Source organism: Aythya marila (assembly GCF_965140915.1).
Source record: "Aythya marila genome assembly, chromosome: 20".
NCBI classification, from domain to species: Eukaryota; Metazoa; Chordata; class Aves; order Anseriformes; family Anatidae; genus Aythya; species Aythya marila.
This window is the reverse complement of record NC_139061.1, coordinates 6,016,888-6,038,249: the sequence shown is the minus strand read 5'-3', so window position 1 is coordinate 6,038,249 and position 21,362 is coordinate 6,016,888. Positions and strand designations below refer to the sequence as shown.

The following is a 21,362-nucleotide window of genomic DNA, read 5'->3' as shown; positions in this document are numbered from 1 at the left end:
AGCTAAGGCTGTTCTCTGTTCTCTTCTGTCACACTCCTAGCGCCCCACCTGTATGCGTTCAGCACAGAAATCTGCACTGCATCAATAAAACAAGCTTTATGTACCTGTGACTAATAAGAGACAAAAAGATAATGAGGTCCCAAGAAAAACAGCAACAGCAGAGATGTGTCTAAGTCAAATTCTGCATTTGTCATGATGGGAACCAGCTGCATTCCCTACCCCCCATAACACATAAAAAGGTGCTTACTGCACCATACAAAGGATTTGAAATTCCAATCCATTATAGACTTTCACTACTGATTTCTTCTGAGGGTGCATATAATGCAATGATTTATGAAACCTCCATAGCATCTGGTTAGCAGAAATAAAGACAACAAAATAAACTTCATCAGTTTTATTCTGCAAAGCAATATGCACATCTTACAAACACAAAATTAATCTAGGAGAGAAATGTCATTTCCAAATCAGCTATTAACCATCATGCAACAAGACAAGTGAAATGTAAGAACAAAACAAAACAAAAGAAGCCATCTTAACCCTACAATCACCTGCAGAGGGTTGAAAACCAAGGCTCAGATTTTCTATGTAATGCCAAAGAAAAATGCAAAAGAAAATGGCAGCTTTCTAAGAACAAGAAAACACGTACAAATAGAATCAAAACTGATTCAAGTCATAGTTAAAAAGAAAAAGAAAACAAAAAAGGAAAGATCAATATGATCTGAACTTTAATATTAAGTTTTTACTCTTCTGTTTGGCTGCATTTAACTTTTGTACATTGCACCTAGGAACAATCCAATATTCCTCAGTATTACAGCATTTCAACCTGATGGACACACTTAGCTCTCTGCTGCAATACATGGGTGCAAAGGGATAAGCTAAGGCCAAAAATACATTTCTCTAACATTTTCCCTTTTGCTTTTGTTGGTCACAATCTTAGCATTTCTCTGTATTTCAATGCAGTGGGTGACAAATTGCAAAGCAGGCTCCTCTAATTACCAAATAGCAAAACTGATTAAAAAAAAAAAAAATCTGTTTTCCCCACCAGATCAATTCGTAAATAGGACATTTGGAGGTGGATCTTTAGGTTGCTGAAACAGAAAGGATATGGGTTTGCTTTTTTAAAGGAGTCGCATTGTGGTTTTTATTAGGTATTTCCAGAATTTGCAACACCACCCCAATCGGTTTCCTCTTCCTGCCTTTGGTCCCGAGATCAAGCCACCCTCGTAGGCAACTCTCAAAGTCAGTATCAATGCAGAAGGCTGGGTATGCATGAATTAATTAGGAACAGCTCAGACAATTTTCAGGAGAAGCTGTCTACCTGTGTTACTTCACCGACTCACATCAGTGAAGCAGTATTAGCCCATAGCAGCATCAGGAGAAAAAACGGAAGCTTCATTTTATCCCTAGACTCCAAACTAGGCCATCTCTCAAGCTTTACCTTAACATCCCTGGAGAAAAATGCAAGTTAGTTAACACCATTTAAGTAACCAAAACTCTGGAATGGAAATATGTTCTGAAGAAAAGCGTGGTTATTTGCTTCAAATGCTCTGAAGAGTTGTGAACTTGCTGAATACTGAAGTCCTATAGATACAGACCCACGAATCAGTAGGGTAGCAATCCCAATAGTGTCTATGTGTAATAAACTAAGAATCTTATGCCAGCATAATTGAGACTGTAAGACCTTACTTGGGTTTTCTTGTTTTGTGTACTTTAGAGCAATATTTACCAAAGAAAGAGAGAGAAAAGCATATGTGTGGGCTGCAGACCTACCTGCAAAAGGTGTGCCCAGGTGGAGGACCTCCTGCAGCAGGTGGCTGAGCTGCAGGAGGAGGTGAGAAGGCCATGTGACATCAGGGAGGCCGAGATGGAGTTAGATAGCTGGTTCCAAGCGCAGCCTGCAGTGGACCCACAGCCAAACAGCCAAAGATTCTCCCGGGAGAGGGGCCAATAATGCAGAAGGGTGGAAGCTTGCAGCGGCAAGGACCAGCAGGAGGAAAAGGCTTCCCCCGAAGGCTGAGGTGCCCTTGCAGAACCACTTTACTGCTCCACAGACTGAAGGGGAGAGACCCATCACATGAGGAGAGATGCTGGAGCTGAGCAAGGCAGACAGATCTGTTCCCCGTATAACAACCAGTGTGGCTAAGAAAAGGCGATGGGAGATAGTAGGTGACTCTCCGAGGTACAGAGGCACCCATCTGCCAACCTGACACGCTATAGAGGTGTGCTGCTTACTGGGGGCTCATATCAGGGATGTCACCAAGAAACTAGCACGCCTCATACAGCCCCCTGACTATTATCTGCTGCTGTTGTTTCATATGGACACCAGCAATTTAGCCAGGAGCAGCCTGATGGCTCCCATGGCTGGAGTGTTGGGATGGAAAGATAGAGGCTCTTTAGGAGGGATAGGCAGGGGGAAACGAGGAGGAAGAATCACCCTCTGTGTTGGTGACCAGCTGGAGTGTGTGGAGCTCTGCGTGGGGATGGATGAGGAGCCACAGAGAGTTGAGGGGCCAGGTTTAAAGGAAGGGCAGGGACAGGTGACACTGTAGTGGGGGTCTGCTACAGGCCACCCAACTGGGAAGACCAAGTGGATGAGGCCCCTCTATAGATGGACAGGAACAGCCTCACATCCACAAGCTGTGATCCTCACACGGGAACTTTAACCACCCCATTATCTGTTGGAGGGACAGCACAGCACGGCACAACAAGCCATCTAGGATGTTACACAGATGTTTTGATGAAAACTTCCTTCCCCAAGAGATATAGGAGCCAACGATCAAGGCGATTCAAGGATCGCCTCCTCCAAGCTCAGGAGGAAGTCGGGCAGGAAGCCTTCATGGATGAACAAGTTACTTCTGGACAAACTCAAGCAGACTAGAGGGAGTGGAAGCAAGGACAGGTAGCCTGGAAGGAATATAGAGAAATTGTCCAGGCAGCTGGGGATCAAGTCAGGAAAGCCAAAGCCCTGATAGAATTACATCTGGCCAGGGACATCAAGGGCAAGAAAAGCTTCTATAGGTACATCAGCACTAAAAGGTTTCTCTAAGGAAATGAGAGACCTGATTACCTGGGATACAGAGAAGGCTGAGGAACTCGATGACTTGTTTTTGCCTGCCTTCACTAGCAAGAGATCATTGGCACACCACCCAAATTGCAGGGACTGGGAGAATGAGGAACCACCCTCTGTAGGAGAGGACCAGGCCTGAGACCAGCTAAGGAACCTGAAGGTGCACAGGCCCATGGGACCTGATGAGACGCAACTATGGGCCTTGAGGGAACTGGCAGATGAAGTTGCTAAGCCACTGTCCATCATATTTGAGAAGTTGTGGCAGTCCAGTGACGTTCCCACTGACTGGAAGAGAGAAACATAACCTTCATTTTTAAACAGGGAAAAAAGAAGACCCGGGGAAATACAGGCCAGTCAGCCTCACCTCTTGTGCCCAGCAAGAGCATGGAGCAGATCCTCCTCGAAACCCTCCTAAGGCACGTGGAAAACAGAGGTGATTGGTGAAGCCAACGTGGCTTCACTAAGGGCAGATTGTGCCTGACAAATCTGGAGGCCTTCTACAAGAGGGTTAGTGTTGGTGGATAGGGGAAGAGCAACTGACATCATCTACCTGGACTTGTGCAAAACATTTGACACTGTCCCGCAGGATACTGTCTCTAAATTGGAGATGTGGATTTGATGGATGGACAGCTCGGTGGGTAAGGAATTGGCTGGATGGTTGCACTCAAAGAGCTATGGTCCGCGGCTCAACATCCACGTGGAGACCCCTGACAAGCAGTGTTCCTCAGGCATCTGTTCTGGGACTGGTGCTGTTTAACATCTCTGTCGTGGACAGGGGGATCGAATGCACCCCCAGCAAGTTCGTCGGTGACACCAAGCCATGTGGTGTGGTCGACACGCTGGAGGGAAGGGATGCCATCCAGAGGGACCTGGCTAGACAGGCCTGAGAGGTGGGCCTGTGCAAACACCATAAAGTTCAACAAGGCCAAGCACAAGGTCCTGCATCTGGGACGGGACAATCCCAAGCACAAACACAGGCTGGGTGGAGAACAGATTAAGAGCAGTCCTGAGGAGAAGGACCTGGGGGTGTTGGTGGATGAGAAGCTCAACATGATCTGGTGTGGTGGTCTTTCAGCTCAGAAAGTCAACTGTATTCCAGGCTACATCAAAAGCAGCGTGGCCAGCAGGGCAAGGGAGGTGATTGTCCCCCCTCTACCCCACCTGCAGCACTGCATTCAGCTCTGGGGGCCCCAACGTAAGGACTTGGAGCTGTTGGGACAACTCCAGAGGACGGCCACAAAGATCAAAGGGCTGGAGCACTTCTGTGAAGACAGGTTGAGACAGCTGGGGTTGTTCAGCCTGGAGAAGAGAAGGGAGACCTTCTAGTGGCCTTGCAGTACTTAAAAGGGGCCTGCAAGAAAGTTGGAGAGGGTCTATTTATAAGGTCTTGTAGTGATAGGACAAGAAGTAATGGCTTTAAACTGAAAGAAGGTAGATTTAGATTAGATATAAGGAAGAACCTCTTCACTAGGAGGGTGGTGAGGCACTGGAACAGGTTGCCCAGAGAAGTTGTGGATGCCCAACGGGGCTTTGAGCAACCTGGTCTAGTGGGAGGTGTCCCTGCCCATGGCAGGAGGGTTGGAACTAGATGATCCTTAAGGTTCCTTCCAACCCACCCCGTTCTATGGTTCTACAAAGACAAGATGAAAGGTCAATTAAGGCAATCAGTGAGATTTTAAAAGCAGTGGTGGAAGTGTCTGCAGGAAAATCCAGACTCCTGAAAATTAAGGAGGTTACCAAATAACAAGCTGGAAAGAAACAGCAAAAGCCAGAATGAGAAAGGGAAAAATGCACATCACAAAAACTCCTCTGATTTAAGAATGGACACAGAGAACAGTATGAATTTTACTGTGTGGTCTCTCTGACCTTAATCGCAACAGTACTAGTTCACTCCTCATCATCTTCCCCCGAGTGCACAGCATTAAATTGAAATTGGACTAAGCTAATAAAGTGTCATTTTCAGCTGCCCTTCAGAGATGGATAGAGTCCCAAAGTGAGAGTTGGTAACAGACTATGGGATTTCTTTTTCTTTCATTATTTGCACTTGCCCAAGGCTGTGCAGAGCCCCAACAGACAGTTAATACAATGCATCTTTTAACCAAGTTTCACTTTCTAGAAAAAAATGTTTACAGAAAGCTGCTCTGCAGCGGAGATGCATATTCTGGGTCTGAGGACTGCAGATGGGAGGCTAAGTAGAAAGCTTTCCAGGTAGTCTCTATGCTGACTGATTCTCTGGCATTCAGCAGGCCAAATGGAAAAAAAATAATCAAACTTAGCAGTTTTCAATAAGAAAGATTTTAAAATGGGACTTCACTTCTTAAGTTTTTACTATGAATAAAAGCACAAGTTTGTCCTAAATACAGCACTATTAAAATGTGTATATGTATTTCTTTTTTTCAAAAAAAAATATCTAAAAATGTTCATATCTTTTCTTGCAAGCAAGGAGCAAATGGAAGAAGGTATCAGGCCACACAAATACACATTTAATTCATGTAGTAGATTGGTGGCTCTGGAAATGCAGTATTATATCAAAGGTGCATACTGTTTCAAACACACTGTACATATCATTGGGCAAAAAACAAAGATTCATTGTTTTGTTTGAGACATTTGCAAAGGCATCTTAACCTGCCCAGATGCAGCTAGACAAAAATATCTTGCTCTGACTATATGTAGCCATATCACTAAACATATCTACACAAACATTCGGCTATGTCCACAGGTAAAGACTGAAAGTTTCTGGCCGCACTACAATGCGGAACAAGTGCATCATCTGACCTATTCTGAATATACTTTTATAAATATGTACAAATCAATTACAGGCACTTGAAATGTCTTTGGTTGGAATAAACCAACATTGCAAGATAATGTATTCACAGAGTGTTAAGACCCATTCTGGGTTCAGCAGGCAATGATTACGGTTCTCAGTCATTCTCAGTAAAAGAAGAGGATGGATTATGCTTCTGACAAAACAACCTAAACAAAAGAAAAAGAAAACATTTAATTAAAGTCAAATTCCTAATCCCATAACAGTGATATTACTTATCTCCATGCAGCTGGCATATCTGTCCTTGCCTTTTTCGAAGAACCTTGGAAGTCTAACTTGGAAAGGAAATCAAAGCAAGTCTGAAGGTATTTTGTTCTTAGCATAATCAATTTAAAAACAATACAAAACAGAACAGCTTATGTTACAAAAAATCATTAAGATCAAAGGGTGCCAACATTCATTTCCTACTTCACAATAAATATATTCATATTTAATCCTTCAAGCAAAGTCCGTGTCTCCAATGCATACTGAATAATGACTGTTTCAATACCTTTGTGATTGTTTTTTGTAATTCTAATGGCTGCTAATCAGAATTATGTATCATGTTTTATTCAAAATTTTCAGTCTGTTGCGATGAAAGGTAAATAAAACCATTCGGTGCTATCTAATCAATGCTTCATACAAAATAGTGAGAATAACAACAGAAGTGTGGCAGAAGAGCTGCATTATAGCACTTCCTGAACTGCAATAATCCACTTCTGGAGGAGAGAAATCTAACTGAGGACCTACACAGCACATATATGTATTTTGTAGAACCCTTCTTTACTGTCCACGATAAAACACCTACATCTCTTTGAAAACGAATTAATCCTACATTTCAAGAGATAAGAACTAATCTGTACTGTGTAAAAAAAAAAAAAAAAAAAAGAGGCTTGCTATGTTTTCTTAACAGAGTCAATATTTTGTTATTACTCAAACTCACCTTTTCAGAGCAGAATTCTGTATTGCTTTGCCTCAGTTTGCTTGGTCTGCCTTTAATAACTGCATAGCAGAACATTGTAATCACCATCACAAAAAGAAAGTAACTGGTATGCATGAGATGCAGGTTTATTAGAGAGCGATCATCCTGCACAGAAAATTAAAACCATTTACTGACAATGCACCAATAGTTGACACTTAATATTAGAGCAATAATTACCAGTTCAGCACAGAAATTACTTCATGAATCAACTTTCTCCCCTATTAAAAGATGGCATAGTAATGAAAGGGATTCTTAATTGTGGCACAAAAAAGAGCCAAAATGCTCCTCATGTTAAAACTCTGTGCGAGAGATTTCCCATATACAAGAACTGCCTTTTGTCAAATGATTTCAGAATATAAAGCTTGGTTATTAAAAACTTTGAGGGCCATAGAGATTACATGAACACCATCGTGCCCACCAGTGATGAAGCATATTCAACTCTGTTTCAGCCCCTGCACTGAATATAATAAAAACGCACTAAATCTGACTATTTTGGGACCCATATTCAGTTAAACCACATTCATTCAACATAACGTGTAAAAACACCGGGGCACTTACATCTGGAACTATAACAGTTAGTTTGGGATTTAAAGCGTGGTACACTTTTCCAATTGCTCCTTTGTAACACCAGAAAGGGTTATAATCTTGTGCATATTTTGTATTAGAGTCCCTTGCTGTGGTAAAGATCTTGTACCAAAGCGTGGCATTGCTGTACGTTTCAGGAACGCAATGTGGTGGCTGACTGCAGAAAAACAGAAATAATTAGCACCTTAATTGCCATTCTCCGCATTCAGTAAGGTTAACTTTCAGAACCGAGTCAGGCCCAGTCTCCTCAACAGCAGTATAAAACACAGTTTCACAAAACAGCAAAAAAAAAAAAGTCTTCACCAAAACACTGTATAAAAAACATATGATTTCTATATGAACATTAAAATTTAACTGAATTTTGTTGCAGTAAGTCAACACCCCACGGCTTAATTAGAAAAATACTGGTTTTCATATGGCTTCATACAGTCCTGGGAACCTGTCTGATGGTTCTCCAGAGTATACTGAATAGTGTCAGGGAGTCTGGAGGAGACAAAGGGAAACTATTTTGATGAAAGGTCTGCACCTGCTGGGTTTGGTAGCAAAGCAACGTTCAGCTTATGCTCATCTCTTGGCAGGGAAGAGGATAAGATCCTCAGAGTCAAGTCTTAGCTCTCATACAAGGCAGTGAAACTAAATTACAGGGTATCTTTCTTAAATATTCACTGATCCCATAGTTCCTGAGGAAGTTTAAATCACAGGCTGCATGCTGAAAGGCAGGCATGCCTAGAGACAAAACATTCACAGAAAAATCTAGCCTTGCTAAAAGACAGCAGAAGTCTCAAGACAGACAGGGTTTTACGGCAGGGGAAGGAAAGCAGGTACACGATATCCAGTCAACAACAACATTCATCAGATGTGACAACCTCAGAGAAGCAGCTGAGAAATTAATCACCCAACAACCAGTCTACAAAAGAGTCTAAAATGCACTTACACTGTGACAGGAAACACGTTGCTGGCTGCTGTCACAGTCATGCAGGTTGTGAATACGACCTGCTCGCAGTGACCATGAAGAACGCAGTCATCTGAATTCCAGGCAGTCGGCAGGGTGAACGTAATGTTTATCTCCTCGTGGGATTCTCTGCCTTTGAGAAAGAGAGGAGGAAAGAAGAAAAGCTGTTTTCCAATCACAAAAGTAGCCAAGCAACAATCGCTAGGATAAGGAAAGCGTGCAATTGATTAAGAAGGCAACATTACCCTGGATCTGTACCTTTGAAGTCACCCAGCATCTTTATTATCAACAGAGAAAGCAGAAAAAGTTTAAAAAACAACAAAAAGCACCAGAAAATTTTGAAAATAACAACTGCTGGTCCTTCTAATCTCTCCTGCCCCCAAAAGAAGTGGGATTGATCATCAGGCTACTTTCAGAAACAAATACCTCCCTATTTATAAATGAATTCATGCATGTTCTGAGAATTTTATTAGAAAGTACAATCACACTTCTTTAGCCTTTCTCCTGCCAAAGACGTTGTTGAACATCTGCTTTTTCTGAAGCTCACATTTCAAATTGGAGATATTTGTGCAGATGAAAAGGTGCTAGCAGATACTGAACTGCAGATTAAGTAGTCTACACTAAATCCACATGGACATATTCATACTGAAAATAAATCCAGGCTACTTGAAACAGAACCTGCATTTGATAGCACGCAAAGCAGTAACAAAATAATAATATAAAATACAAGAACACAGATTTACAGCTATGGCAAATGTCTCCTTACAGATCTCTGAGGTTCAAGACACCTTCAGACATGATTATAAAATGCAACCCTGGCTAAAAGCTAAAATTCCACAAGCTTCTATTATTAACAATCTAATCTCATGTCAAAACTGTCAGGGCAGCCAAATAAGAGGTCTTCATTCCACAGAAATTTAAATCATTTTATTTGTTGCTGTTTTCAGTATTAAAATTTATGTATGCATTTTAACTAAACTTTGTATTTTTTAGGCAATACACTACTTGATCTCTAAAGTACATACGTTAATGCCTTCAAAATGTGAGCAAGTGAAGGGCTCTGTACAGGGCTCCACTCACAATAAATCTGCTCTAAGCAAAAGATTCGTCTCACCAATAATAAAGTTTTAATTTGAATCTGTAGCTGTCATTCAAATTTATAAAAGTCAAGTCCCGCATACCTGAGAGTCCGATTTGGTGTCCAAAAATTGTGGAACTTAGATGTGTGACGTTGCGGGAATATCCGCCAAATGGTTTGAGTGGGTCCAGCGTCAAAGTGATTGTAACAGAGATGTTTATAGGACCAGAGTCCTCAAGAGTCTGTGGAGACTGTGTAGAAGATCTCGCCTGGCCACTGGTCACGGTACTTTCTGGAGTTGTGGTATCATTGATGAGATGCTTTAGGGTTTCATTCTCAGATATACAGAAGTCCAAATCGTTAAACCTCAGGAGGAAAGTATTCCAGTCCTTCAAACAAACGCAACGATTTAGAGCAGATTAGCACGTTAACTTCTGTTGCCACTTGCCTACAGCAGCACAGACCTTGCTACGTACTATCCTGCCTACAGTTTCAAGCCATTTAACGTAAATTACATGGCTCACGAAGCAAGCACAAACACCACCATGGCTATCTCAACAACGGGACAAGTTGTTTACAAAAGTCTGAAGTGTTCAATCCCAGCCACTGCCTGACCGCTGCTGGGCACAGCAGAAGAATACCCTTCTTGAAACTCCAGAAATATACTGGCTTGGTCCACCCTCACTGCGCGCAGGGTACGAGCAGTTTCCACCAAGGTTTTCCTCCTTACAGCATTGTAACGCTAGGTAAGAACAGGATTTTCACAAACAACCTAGCTGACATCATGGAATAATAATAAAAACTAACAAAAAAAAAAAAAAGGCTCCTAGCCACGGCAGGGAAAATCCAAGTCAGATGATTTGGCCTCACCCTTAAACTAAAATAAGACTATTCACACATTCACACCAACAGTCACTTTCCCTGTAAAATCAGTGGCAAGTCTGCTGAAAACAATCTCCCATAAGACTCTTGCACCGCCATAAAAAGGTTTTCAGGAGGGAAAAAGTAACTCATTAGCTTTGTGCATGTATTTCAAATCAGTATTCCCACTGTTCAACCTGGGAACTTCTTGTACCGTACCTCTGTCATCTCTGGTGACTTGATCTCCTTGATTTTAAAGAAATAGCCCAGTGTCAGAAAAGCTATTGCCATAGCGCTTACGCTGATCATAAAGACCACAAGCGGAGGTCGGCTGCTGACGTAAACCTTCAGGTTCTCCAACAGGTTTATGTTGAACATTATTCTGATTGTTCACCTGCAAAGAAAGAACATTAGAGCAGAGTGACTGGGCCGTGTGCTGCGGGGTGGGGGCGGTCGATCACAAAAGAGAGAAGTTTGACACTAAAAAAAAATGAAATCATATGCGAAAATGAGATTCAATTATACAGCCCTGTGCTGGTCGTTGAACACAGGCTCGGTACGCCTCAAATAAAGCACAAATCAAAACACGCTCGACTTCACCTCCTCAGCTCCAAAGATCACCAACAGACTAAGCAGCGCAGACAACCTCTAGCACAGCCCAATATCGCTGATGAGCAATAATACCAGCCCTTCTCCTTCCCCACTTTCCTAGGCAGAATAGGCTCTGTGACTAATTCCAGCAATATTTGGACGCCTCGAATTGCAGTGCAAATGGAGCTGCAATGCAGCCTACAAAGCGAACTCTACATCTCTGCATATATGATCAAAACCAAGGCTGAAGCCTGAAAACATCACTCTCCCCATCCTTAGCCCCAAATGGGATCCAAGAAGCAGCCTAGGGGCATTTTGGACTTCTGCACCAAGAATCCTGTTGTCAGAAACACCCAATAACAGCACGAGTGGGGAGGAGAAAGCAGCTCCTTTCTTTCTCCAATTTGTGCAGCAGCAAGAGAACTTTTACTGCAGTCTGTAAACAAAAGAGAGGACTCAACATATGCTGAGGAAACGTACTGAATCAGTGCTTTTTATGCAAAAAGAGTAGTATTTAGTCTGATTCTTCTAATTGATTTTCCATTTTCATGGCAGGAAGTCTTAAGCTAAGTTCACTGTATCAGCTTCCCCATCTCCTAGTCAAAAGCAAACATTCAAGTGTTAAAGTGCAGCCTTGCAGCACCTCGTTCAGCAGCTCTGCAAGGAGAAAACACAAAGAAAACTTTTTACCTTTGTCTTACCTACAGTCCCGTTGACAAGGCTTTTAACCCCATCTGTAACAGGACAGAAACAGGTCCTAGCTACATGCTGCTCAGCCTCAAAACTCAAAGGAAATGGCAAGCTCCAGGACCAGTATCTACAGGATGTGGCACTGCAGTGGTTAATGTTTGAGCACTCATACTGATCTGATAACCCTTAATTAAGTCAGGGACTCTGCTCCCTGCAGGTCTGTGCGATTCTCATGGACTCTTATTAGAAGCACATGCCATTTACCTCCCAGCTGCAGCACGGCCCAAGCCCCGGTAAGCCCACGGGTACAGGAGGCGCGCAAGCCGTGATCTGATCTACTGATCCAGAAGGGAAGGGGAGAAAGGAACAGGACAAGCTTGCAAGTTGTTGTTTTTTCAGATCCCGCAATGTACATCGATCACAACTTTTGCATACTCATTATTTTACTGGCAGAAATGCTTCAGTTATTCTTGACAGAAGCAATACCAACTAAAGCTGCAAAACAGCTCCAGAGAAGAGAAATTTGGGTCCAGAGGAGAGACCTGAAGCCCTGGGGCAGCAGCAAGACATGGAGCTGTGTGTGCCAGCTCTCCTGGACTCTCCCCACACACCTACTTGCTGTCCTTGATGAGACGGGGCTCGCTCCAGAGCACAAGATCGTGTCTTGCGTTTACTTTTTTGTTCTATCAACCAATTTCCATCCACTCTGCAAAGACCAGAAAAGCCAGGAGCTTGTTATCAGCAAAAGCTGATAAAACTGCAAACACCCCCTGCCAAAAGTACGCAGCGAGTCCGAGCGTGAGAAGCACGGTGCCGAGACAGCAGAGAGAAGGAGAAGAGGGGAAAGAGAAGGAGAGAGGTGGTGAGACGAACATGCACCTTACCAGAACTTCTGTCTGCCCAAGAGCAGCCGTAGTACGGCCAAACAAGCCAAACAAGCCTGCGACGGTGTCAGGAGAGGGCAGGAGAGAGAGGGGAAAGGAGAACCGGTGCCAGTCAGGACCATGCTGGTTTGTTCTCTGCGCCCTGCCTCCTGTCTGGTCACTGGCAGCAAATTTTTTAAACGAGCCCTCGTTAAAAACCCCGAACGCTCCAGCTAAAAACATCAGAGACACATGTTGAGATGGAAATAGATCAAAAGATAACCCAAAAGCAGAGCCGTATGCAGCGTTCCCTTCTGGATTTCCTTGTGAAAATAACAACACAGATGCAGGCTTTATTAGAGCATTTAATCAAAGCTGAACGTCACCCAGAGCATATACAGGTCTGCGAGCCCTTTTTTAAAGGGGCTTCCAACAGTTCCATTAGCGCTCTTGTTTACCACAGGGCCTAAAACCAGCCATAAAGCTCGATGTGCTGAGAAGCACGCGTACGAAAAATATTTGGGCTAATATTTTTACATAAGAGATCACCAGCTTTAAAGTGCCGGGTGCTTAATATGCTCCCATAAGTCACCAGCTTTGAAAGCAATTAGAAAATGCTATAAGCTGCAATTTCCGAAGCGTAACATGCCTTTTGAGCGTTCGTGAGAGAAAAGGGAATGACTGTGGATTTAATACCAGAGCTGACATGAAAACAGCAATTGGACATGGCTAGCGCAAACCAGAAGGAAGAGGAGTATTTCCAAGCTGCTGCCTGGAGAGCTGCCGATTTTATAGGGAACAAAGTGCTCAAACAGCATTAATTATCAAAGAACTCATGAAACGGCTCAGGGCACGTAAAACGTATATTCCTGTGACATTTTAGGGGGCTGGTTAATGGTCCACACCCTCACACTCCTCCCTTCTGCTAAGGCCTGTCAGGAATATACCACGATCGCTTTTCCTCTACCAGCTCTCCTCGTAACTCACAGCTTCCTCTGTGTAAATGAATAACCTACAGGGTACCATTGGAACTTTTATTTCTCTTTCACACAGTTAAGAAAAGAAACAGAATGCTATTACCTCCTGGCAGGTCAGGGAAACAAGATCGGGTTTCTCATTTTAGCTAAATCAGTAATCTAGAAAAGAGGCCCTAATAGCTGCTGTCTGCCTCGCTCCACGCTGCCCAAGCCTTTTAATGCTTGCGCTATAAAAATATCCACGACCAACCTAACAAGTGCCTGGAGTACAAGAGGAGGAAGGAGAAATGCCAGCTTGGAACAGTGGCTCCAGCTCCAACGTAGCTGCCTGGTGCTGAGGTGTACGCGTCGGGACGACACGGGCAGTTCTGGCTGACGGTGCTCATCTGGAAACACGGGACAAGAGCTGCAGAGGTGGCGTGCTTTTAGATCCCTGCAAAACCTGGGATGGTCTGGTACGGAATTAAAAAGATGAAGATGGTGAAGGATGGGAATAGCAGTTAGTGTGTCAGAGTCCCAGGCAAACACAGACTTGTTTAACCATATAAAAATAAGGAGAAAGTCGTCTGTTCTGCAGTCTGGGGGAGTTTTCCACCACGATGGCTCAGGAATGAATACAGCAGCCTCAGGAAAGCAACACTATCAGCTGTTCCTGCCTCGTGTGTGACAGGGGATGAAGAAAAGGTAACTTCTGAAACGGAGCTGTGAGGTTTTCGAGAATAAATTACAAATCAGGAAAATCTTGAAGTCTATTGCAAAGAGCAAAAGGTCGATGAAATGAGTCACAGCAGAAGTATTAAATTCTCTTCTCGGGGCTTAATATCAAAGGAGCTGAATTCATAACAACATCAACAAAAAACATGGTGTACTAACGCAGGTATTAAAAATAAAATTGCAGTTGCCAAAAGGAAAAACTAAACATGATTTTCCAAGAGATTAAAGTAAACATACAATGTAATTTTTATGTCTCTTGCCAAAATGTTGCTATCTTTCCACCAGAAACCTTAAAATCGAGTGATTTCTGTAAAAATATTTCCCCTTCTTTTTACACATACAAGATAGTCACAGTCCACAGAAGAAAAATATTTGGGGGGCTGAATATTTAAAGCAGCAACAACAAAAACCAACACTGAAATGCCTGAAGGAAGAAAAGGGTGGCTGGAACAGAAGGGGTGCAGGCTGGAGCTGACCCATCCCTACGGCACTGCACTGAGACCTCGCATCTTTCCCAAGCTGCATCTTCCTGCACTTCTGAGCATTTCGTCTTCCTTGCGTGCAGTTCCGTGTATTTTTATTAGCAATTATGTTTTCAAAGACACCTCACGCTACCAGTAGCACAATGGGGGTTAGGAAATGGGTCACATCAGGGTTAACCTAAATGAAAATAACATTGCATGCCAGGAAAACGCTCCAACACAAACCAATCGAACTGTGATTTTCCTAGCAAATCACCCATAAGTAACACGCAAACAAAGCCATGGTGTTGATCTCAAACTAAAGCGCCTCTCATTTAAGAGCAGGAAACTGTAGCGGGTACTAAAGATATCCTTAATTAAATATGGCTTTCTTCTCAAGGAACAGAATGTGATCTCTACCACCTAAACTGCCAAAAATAGTAAATACACACATGAAAGTACACTGAAAAATGGTAAAGCAAAATAGATCACAGATGTGTTACCTGTGAAGCTGCCTATTAAAGTTCAGAGTATTCAAAGTGCTCTGTCAAAGCCTTAAAAACATTCTCATTAAGTGGTCTTCTAATCTCTAATCTGGTATCGCCAAGCTATCAAACAGAACTGGCAAAAGGAACCTCAGCTGATCCGACAAGTGGAAATCAGGCCTCCACTGGCTCTCACGGCAACACCAGTTATCATCTCCCACTTTCTGAACAGGTAAAAATCTCACACATTTTAAAAAGGGAAAAAAAAAATCAGGGTAAAACTTAAAATTAAGAAGTGTCTAACCTCGCCAGGAGGCTGCCCCTTTGTGCCCTGAAATGAACTACCCACTGCTACTACGCACTCTATCAGCAACTTTCACAGGCAGCTTCTTCCAGGAGTTGGGGACAGCTAATCGATGGATTTCCATCTCTGTTGGAATTTCACAATACACTATTTTTAACATAAAATATGCAGTTGGGAGAAAGAAAGCTTTCCCACTAACTCCATAGGAAAAGTTACTTTTCCATACTGATATCTATGGGGAAAAAAAAGAGGTGTCAGCAAATGCAGCTGCTTTAATTCATCTTTCGGGAACCATAACGAGATGCTGCAGGATGCAATCGCACAGTCCCAAATCTCTGCCAGCAGCAGAGGGCACGCAGGGCTAACTCCTGAGGGATGCCAAAATCTCTACCTTGGGATTGAGAGGAATCCTCCAGGGCAGAGCACTTTTACCAGCCAGCTGATCCTCTTCCCCTTCGCCTGTCCTCCAGCGTTACAAAACTAAACGAAGAGACTCATAGTAACTGCCATCAGTCGTCTCAAAGTAGAAAAGCAGCGAGCAAGGCTTGTGGAGGAAGAAAAAAAGTTGACAAAAACATCCCCTAGGATCCTTCAACCCCTGCAGCCAAAATATCACAAGGCACCCAGGCAGAGGTGCGGAGGCCCCCCTGCCTTCAGGGCTGTGCGAGAAATGGAGATGTTGAATCAGCTCAGGCCAGTCCGTGGCTCATTCTCTGACCTATTTCATCCTACAAATATGTTTACTGATTAAAAGCAAACAAACGCTTGCCTAGAGTCTGGAAACAGAAAGCACCGAGCACTGTTTCTCGTGAGAAGAAAACAGCCCGGTCCTCTGCCCACACGAAGAGCACAGATGGAAGGCTCTGGACAACACCGAATGAGCCAGAGAGCATCACCTGCTGCAAAGGAGGTTATTTCCTCATATTATCCAATAACAGAGCCATTTGGGAAGCTGATTATTAACAAAAGTGTGAGAGCCCAGGGACTTACTTGCACAAAGTGTTTTTTTTCCACCTCTCGAAACACTTTTCAAAGCATAATTAAACATTTCAACATCCCTGGGAGCTACAAAAACAGCAAACATTTCAGCTCTCCTACCCATAAAACAAAGGCAAGGAAGGGAAGCAATCTGGTCACGCTTCCAGGAAAGCTGAAGGTTGAAATTAATACTGAATTTCACACCCCCAAGCCCCCGTATGTAACTCTTCTCAAAGTCAGAAAGCAGAATCAAAGGTAGACGAGTTAAAAAATAACAAGGAAAATTTTTAGATTGACTTTTACTCAGCCAAATGTCCGTGTATGCGACATTTCCACGTACTGAGCAGCCCTGCCCAACAAACTTGTGTGTTGGAGTTCAAAACGCCTGCGGTGGATTTACCCCAAGCATGCGGCGTGTCGCGTAATGCTCCTGGGAAGGCAAAGGTAATTTTGTAGATCTTAATTTACAATTTCAAGAAATAAATGCCAAAAGAAACATTGCATAAATGCAAACAAGTTCAAAATACTTTTTAAATGCTAAGAGTTAGAAAAGAAGAAGAACCAGAAGAGTAGAGAAGCCAAGAGCCAAGAAATACAAACGATGTGAAGAAAGCCTTTTCTTTCACCAGTTCAATGAACCCTGAATTCTGACCATTGTTAAAAGCAAAAAAAAAAAAAAAAAAAAAAAAAGATTTAAAATACACCCAGCTGCAAAACAAAAGCAAACCTAACCTGTGCTTGAAAACAGACATTTTGTTGCCAAACTGTAAAAAGGCAGCCCTGCTTGCCAAGTGAGGCTGTGTGATGGGAAAAATATGTTTTCATGTGCAAGAGTTCTGGCTTGGGCATCTTTAAAGCCTTCCAACTTTTAGAAGCCAAAGCCATGACTTACAACATGACATATTCTGCATCACACAGGCTGCAGGATAAGACATATGATATATATAAAATATTATACAGCGTCAAAGTCCTTGAGTCTAAAAAAAAATACATAAATAAAAAGCTGTTCCAGTTACTGCTCTTCAGCGTGAGAACCTGGGAGAGGAAGGCAAAATGAAAACGATTCCTTTTTCTAGGGGCTGTCCCCTAGAAGCGGATCCTGTACATTTCCACCAGAAAGCAAATTTAGCCCACCACAGCCACGCGGGCGCAGTTCGCCGCAAGGCTTTGCTCAGGAAGTAATGAAAAGTCTCAGTAACAGCTTAATAATCAGACGCTGGTTTAGCAGCCAGTTTAAGGAGGTTAATCGTTGACTTCATTAAGGCTACACATTAAGGAAGGCGGTACGGGATTCTGCAGGGTAAGTACAGAAAAACGCCAGGAAAAGGCGCTTCAGACAGTCTGTAATGAGAACTGTTGTTTGTAATGAGAACTGTAATGAGACAGAGACCCAGACAGATACACAGCTTGAATCACAAGCAGAAAATGAGTGACAAGGGGAGGAAATGGCAGCTTTAGTGGGAATGGCAAAACAGAGCTCTGCGTGTAGAAGGTAACACTGCCAGGGCAAGAGGAGTAGAAAAAGAGCCAGTGGCCACCAGTAAAGGAAAGAACACAAACAGCAGCCGAAACACCTGAAAAACCAGGCACCGGCTGAAAAAGCAGAGACCCAGCAGTAACGTTACCACGCCGGTGTACTTCACACCCCTGGTCAAAAGAAATACAACTTCAATTTGCTTAACCCAAACTCGTGGAGGAACAGTCTCCATTTTCCAGATAGGTAATTACCAAACCTCGACATGCCAGGGCATATGCGAGTTCTCCTATAAAACAAAACCTGGCAGTTCTGACTTCTGGGAGCCTGCTTTATTGACATGTCTGCTGGGAACAGTGTGCTCGAAAATAACAGTCCCAACACCTCCATGCCTTTGGCAAGGGGAAATTTGGGGAAAGCAACGAAATTGTGACACCAAGGGTTTTCGGTAATACTTTCTTACGTGCTCGTTTGATAAAGCAGCATTATTTCTACTTTTAAAAAGCACATTTTTAAATAAATAAAGTTGATGCTCACAGAAACGCCGCCAGCAAGTTCTTAAAGAGGGAGCTGCACTCCTATGGTACGAAACCCGTCCGGGGGTGATGGAGTCAGCAGCGTCCTGTCTGCTGCCAGGCGCATCCGGCTCACACAAAGGACACCGAGGTCTGGTTGTCACTGCCCTCGGATGCAAGCACTGCTCCGCGCCTTTCTCCTGGCAGAGCACAGAGCCTGTTCTGTGTCATCAGGCGGCGTTTCAAGTCCTTGTCTTTCAAGTGGAAAAGAAGAATCACATTCCTCGGGCCTCAAGCCACTCCTCAGCTCACGGGAAGGAACAAAGCCACCGAGGCCTTAATCCTCTTTGCTGGGACTCAACCTAGGGTCAAAGAGCGTCAGGGCTCTCGGGCACAATTCGATATTATCTCTGCTCAGTCTGCCAACAGAAGTTGTCCCCCTGTTATGCGGACACCTGCTGACCAGACATTGGATTGCAGCCACCAGCCTCACGGAGCCCAGGGAAGAGGCACAGCTCCCCAGGTGAGCCCAGAGCGGCTCCGCACACCCCACCTGGACACAGAAGGCCGGGTGACCGCTGCCTTGACCTTACCTGCTTCTCCAGAGGCATTAATGATTGACAAGAAAAAACGGGCCTGAGGAGGCATTCCCATTTCCCGACCCACCACGCACCATAAAACTCCTCTGAAGCCCAGCGAGGCTGTGGAAAGGAACTCTTAATAATTCATAGCCAGAGCCGAGCTTTGTCAACCAGGATCAACTGTGTAATAACGTGGGCAGAGCTAACTATGCAATTACATTTCCCCAGAGAAGACAAGCCCTTAAAAAACAAACAAAGGGGAATTAAAATAAACAAAAAAGCCCGTGCAGCGATCAGTCCTGTCCCTCGTCAGGCCCCAATGGCTCCCGGGGTGCCCGTGTCTACGGCTAAGATTTACGGCTTAAATTTAACTTGAGGTACCCAGCAGCCATCTCCTTGCCATGGTGCAGCAGGAATTTTATCCTTAAAGAAAAACAACGCCTTTAGGGAAACCAAGAAGAGAACCAAACAGGGATGTGTAGCGAAGAGGAAAAGGCAACGAAGGAAGCCGTTTTGCAACAGAAATACCGGCCGTGCTACCGGAATTACCCCTTCTTACTATTTTTTCCTGGCACGACAGCAAGCACACAAAGCTGGCGCTAAGATCTAATTAAAAATAAACCCTTGGGGTAAGCAATAGAGAAGAATTAGCGATAAAGCACAGGGGGCACGGCACCACAGGACGCCTCCCAGCCCCCCCAGTGCCCGACCCAGGCCGGGGGCAGCCCCCCAACCTCAGCCCCCCCTCCCCGCGGGCTCAGGGTCCCCGGAGGGGCACCAACAGCCCAGAAAGACCCCGAGGAGGCTTCAGAGGGGACCCCCACGACCCCCCAGGCCCCGTCCCTGCCTTACCGGCGCCCGGAGGGGTCGGGGTGAGGAAGAAGCGGCCCCCGGGCCGGGCGGGCGGAGGCCCGGAGCTCAGCGGCGGCGGCGGGGCGGGCTCTGCACCATCCTCCTGCCCTGACGGGGGGCTACGGGCCGGGGGAGGCCGCTGCCCGGACACCCGCCTCCTCCTCCTCCTCCTCTTCTTCTTCCTCCTGCTCCTCCTCCTCCTCCTCCTCCTGCCACAGCTTCCGGGGACGCCGCCGTCACCTCTCACCCCCGCCGACGGTGGCGCGGGGGGGACAAGCTTGTGGCGGCGCCGCCACCGCGAGGCCCGGCCCCTTCAGGCCTCCCTCAGCAAGGGGGAGCCCGGCCCGCAGCCCCCCCGAGGGTCGGGGGTCTCCTCCCCGGTCCCCCTCACCTCAGGCCGGCCGGCTTGAGGGTGCTGATGTCTCCCCGCCGCCCCTCAAGGAAGGCGATGTGCCCCCGCTCTTTATGCCCCGCTGTCTGCCTCAGGGTAGTGTGGAGGCCCCCCAGGGAGAATTTTGTCCCGTACAGTCAAAAGAAAGAGTTGGAAAAGGGAAATTTTATGAGGTCACCGCCGCCACTGGCTCCTGTTTGCCTTAGGTCCCTTAAGGGCGGTGGTGGCGTTTCCTCGCTGCTCGTCGTCCCCCCACCTTGTTCCAAGAAAAAGAATTACACAACCAGTTTAAGGCATCCGCTACCTGCAAGTGTTCAAAACAAAATCCTGAAGCGGTTGACTTGACAGAACAAACCAGAACAGTAACATTTCCAACACGAGAGGAGGGGAAGCCTTGTGCCCACAGCAGGGTGGTGGGGACACAGGGCCAGGAACTGGGATTGCTCTGTCAGAAGTGAAGGCTGTGGGGACCGTACCCATCTGTACATAAATTCATACAAAAATACCTCCCAGTAAAGAAGAATGAGCCAGGCCTGGCAGTTTATGATAAAGCCATGGGCTGTAAGCTCCTGATAGGAGGTAACAGCAATTCCAGCCCTCCACTGCTACCAAGCTGTTTTATCCACTCATTCCCCTGTAACCCCAGTATTCAGAGCAAGAATGTCTGGGCATCTTACACAGCTTACAGTCAGGGTCTCCACGTTGCAAGCCTACCCAGCTCTGTCTAGCATGAGCAGGACAAGGTAGAAGGAAAAATTGCAGTACTTGCAATAGCTGTGGTACAACTACAGCATTTTTCCTAAGGACGTCCCAGAACTCTCTTAGTTAAGGACCATTTCTTTCTCCTTGACTGAGGCTTTTGGAAAGCAGGAGGTCGTAGTGTCAGTGCATATTTGGCAAGCCTCTCAGACAGTTGAGGAGAAAGAAGTCTCATACAACATACACCAGTTTTGTACAGGTCTAACAAAAGGATGGTGGCTGGAGATAAGACAAAAGGCCACAACGGTCCTACTGCATACCACGACAAAGTGTCAAACCTGTTTGTCCCCTGTTGCATCCCCTGTAGCATAAGCCTCCAAGGTGCAGTACTTTGTTAAATGGAATGCTGCTAGTTCTCCCCCCAAATTTTAAGCTTTTTTTTTTTTTTTTTTTCAATTA

At 44.8% G+C, this 21,362-nt stretch overlaps 1 protein-coding gene across 4 annotated transcripts; it reads right to left on the bottom strand.

Annotated features, from left to right (window-relative positions):
• Positions 1-385: 385 nt before the first annotated feature.
• TMEM248 (transmembrane protein 248) lies at positions 386-19,981 on the bottom strand. Of its 4 annotated transcripts, none has more exons than XM_082776486.1 (7): positions 19,814-19,981; positions 10,548-10,722; positions 9,571-9,856; positions 8,372-8,522; positions 7,411-7,594; positions 6,814-6,957; positions 386-6,040 (listed from the first exon to the last, which is right to left on the bottom strand). In XM_082776486.1, exons 2-7 carry the CDS (start codon positions 10,704-10,706, stop codon positions 6,020-6,022), a joined length of 945 nt encoding a protein of 314 aa, XP_082632612.1. In that variant the 5' UTR covers positions 10,707-10,722; positions 19,814-19,981; the 3' UTR covers positions 386-6,019. The 4 variants fall into 4 exon arrangements, with proteins under 4 accessions (XP_082632612.1, XP_082632614.1, XP_082632613.1 ...); XM_082776488.1 differs by lacking the exon at positions 19,814-19,981 and adding an exon at positions 18,403-18,578; XM_082776487.1 differs by lacking the exon at positions 19,814-19,981 and adding an exon at positions 12,494-12,610.
• Positions 19,982-21,362: the final 1,381 nt, after the last annotated feature.

Coding starts and splice junctions, on each gene's coding strand:
- TMEM248 (XM_082776486.1), bottom strand. CDS start 10,706: ATGTTCAACATAAACCTGTTGGAGAACCTGAAGGTTTACGTCAGCAGC. Junction 7,595..8,371: donor AACGTGTTTCCTGTCACAGT/GTAAGTGCATTT, acceptor GTTTTTCTGCAG/TCAGCCACCACATTGCGTTC. Junction 6,958..7,410: donor TAACTGTTATAGTTCCAGAT/GTAAGTGCCCCG, acceptor TTTTCTGTGCAG/GATGATCGCTCTCTAATAAA.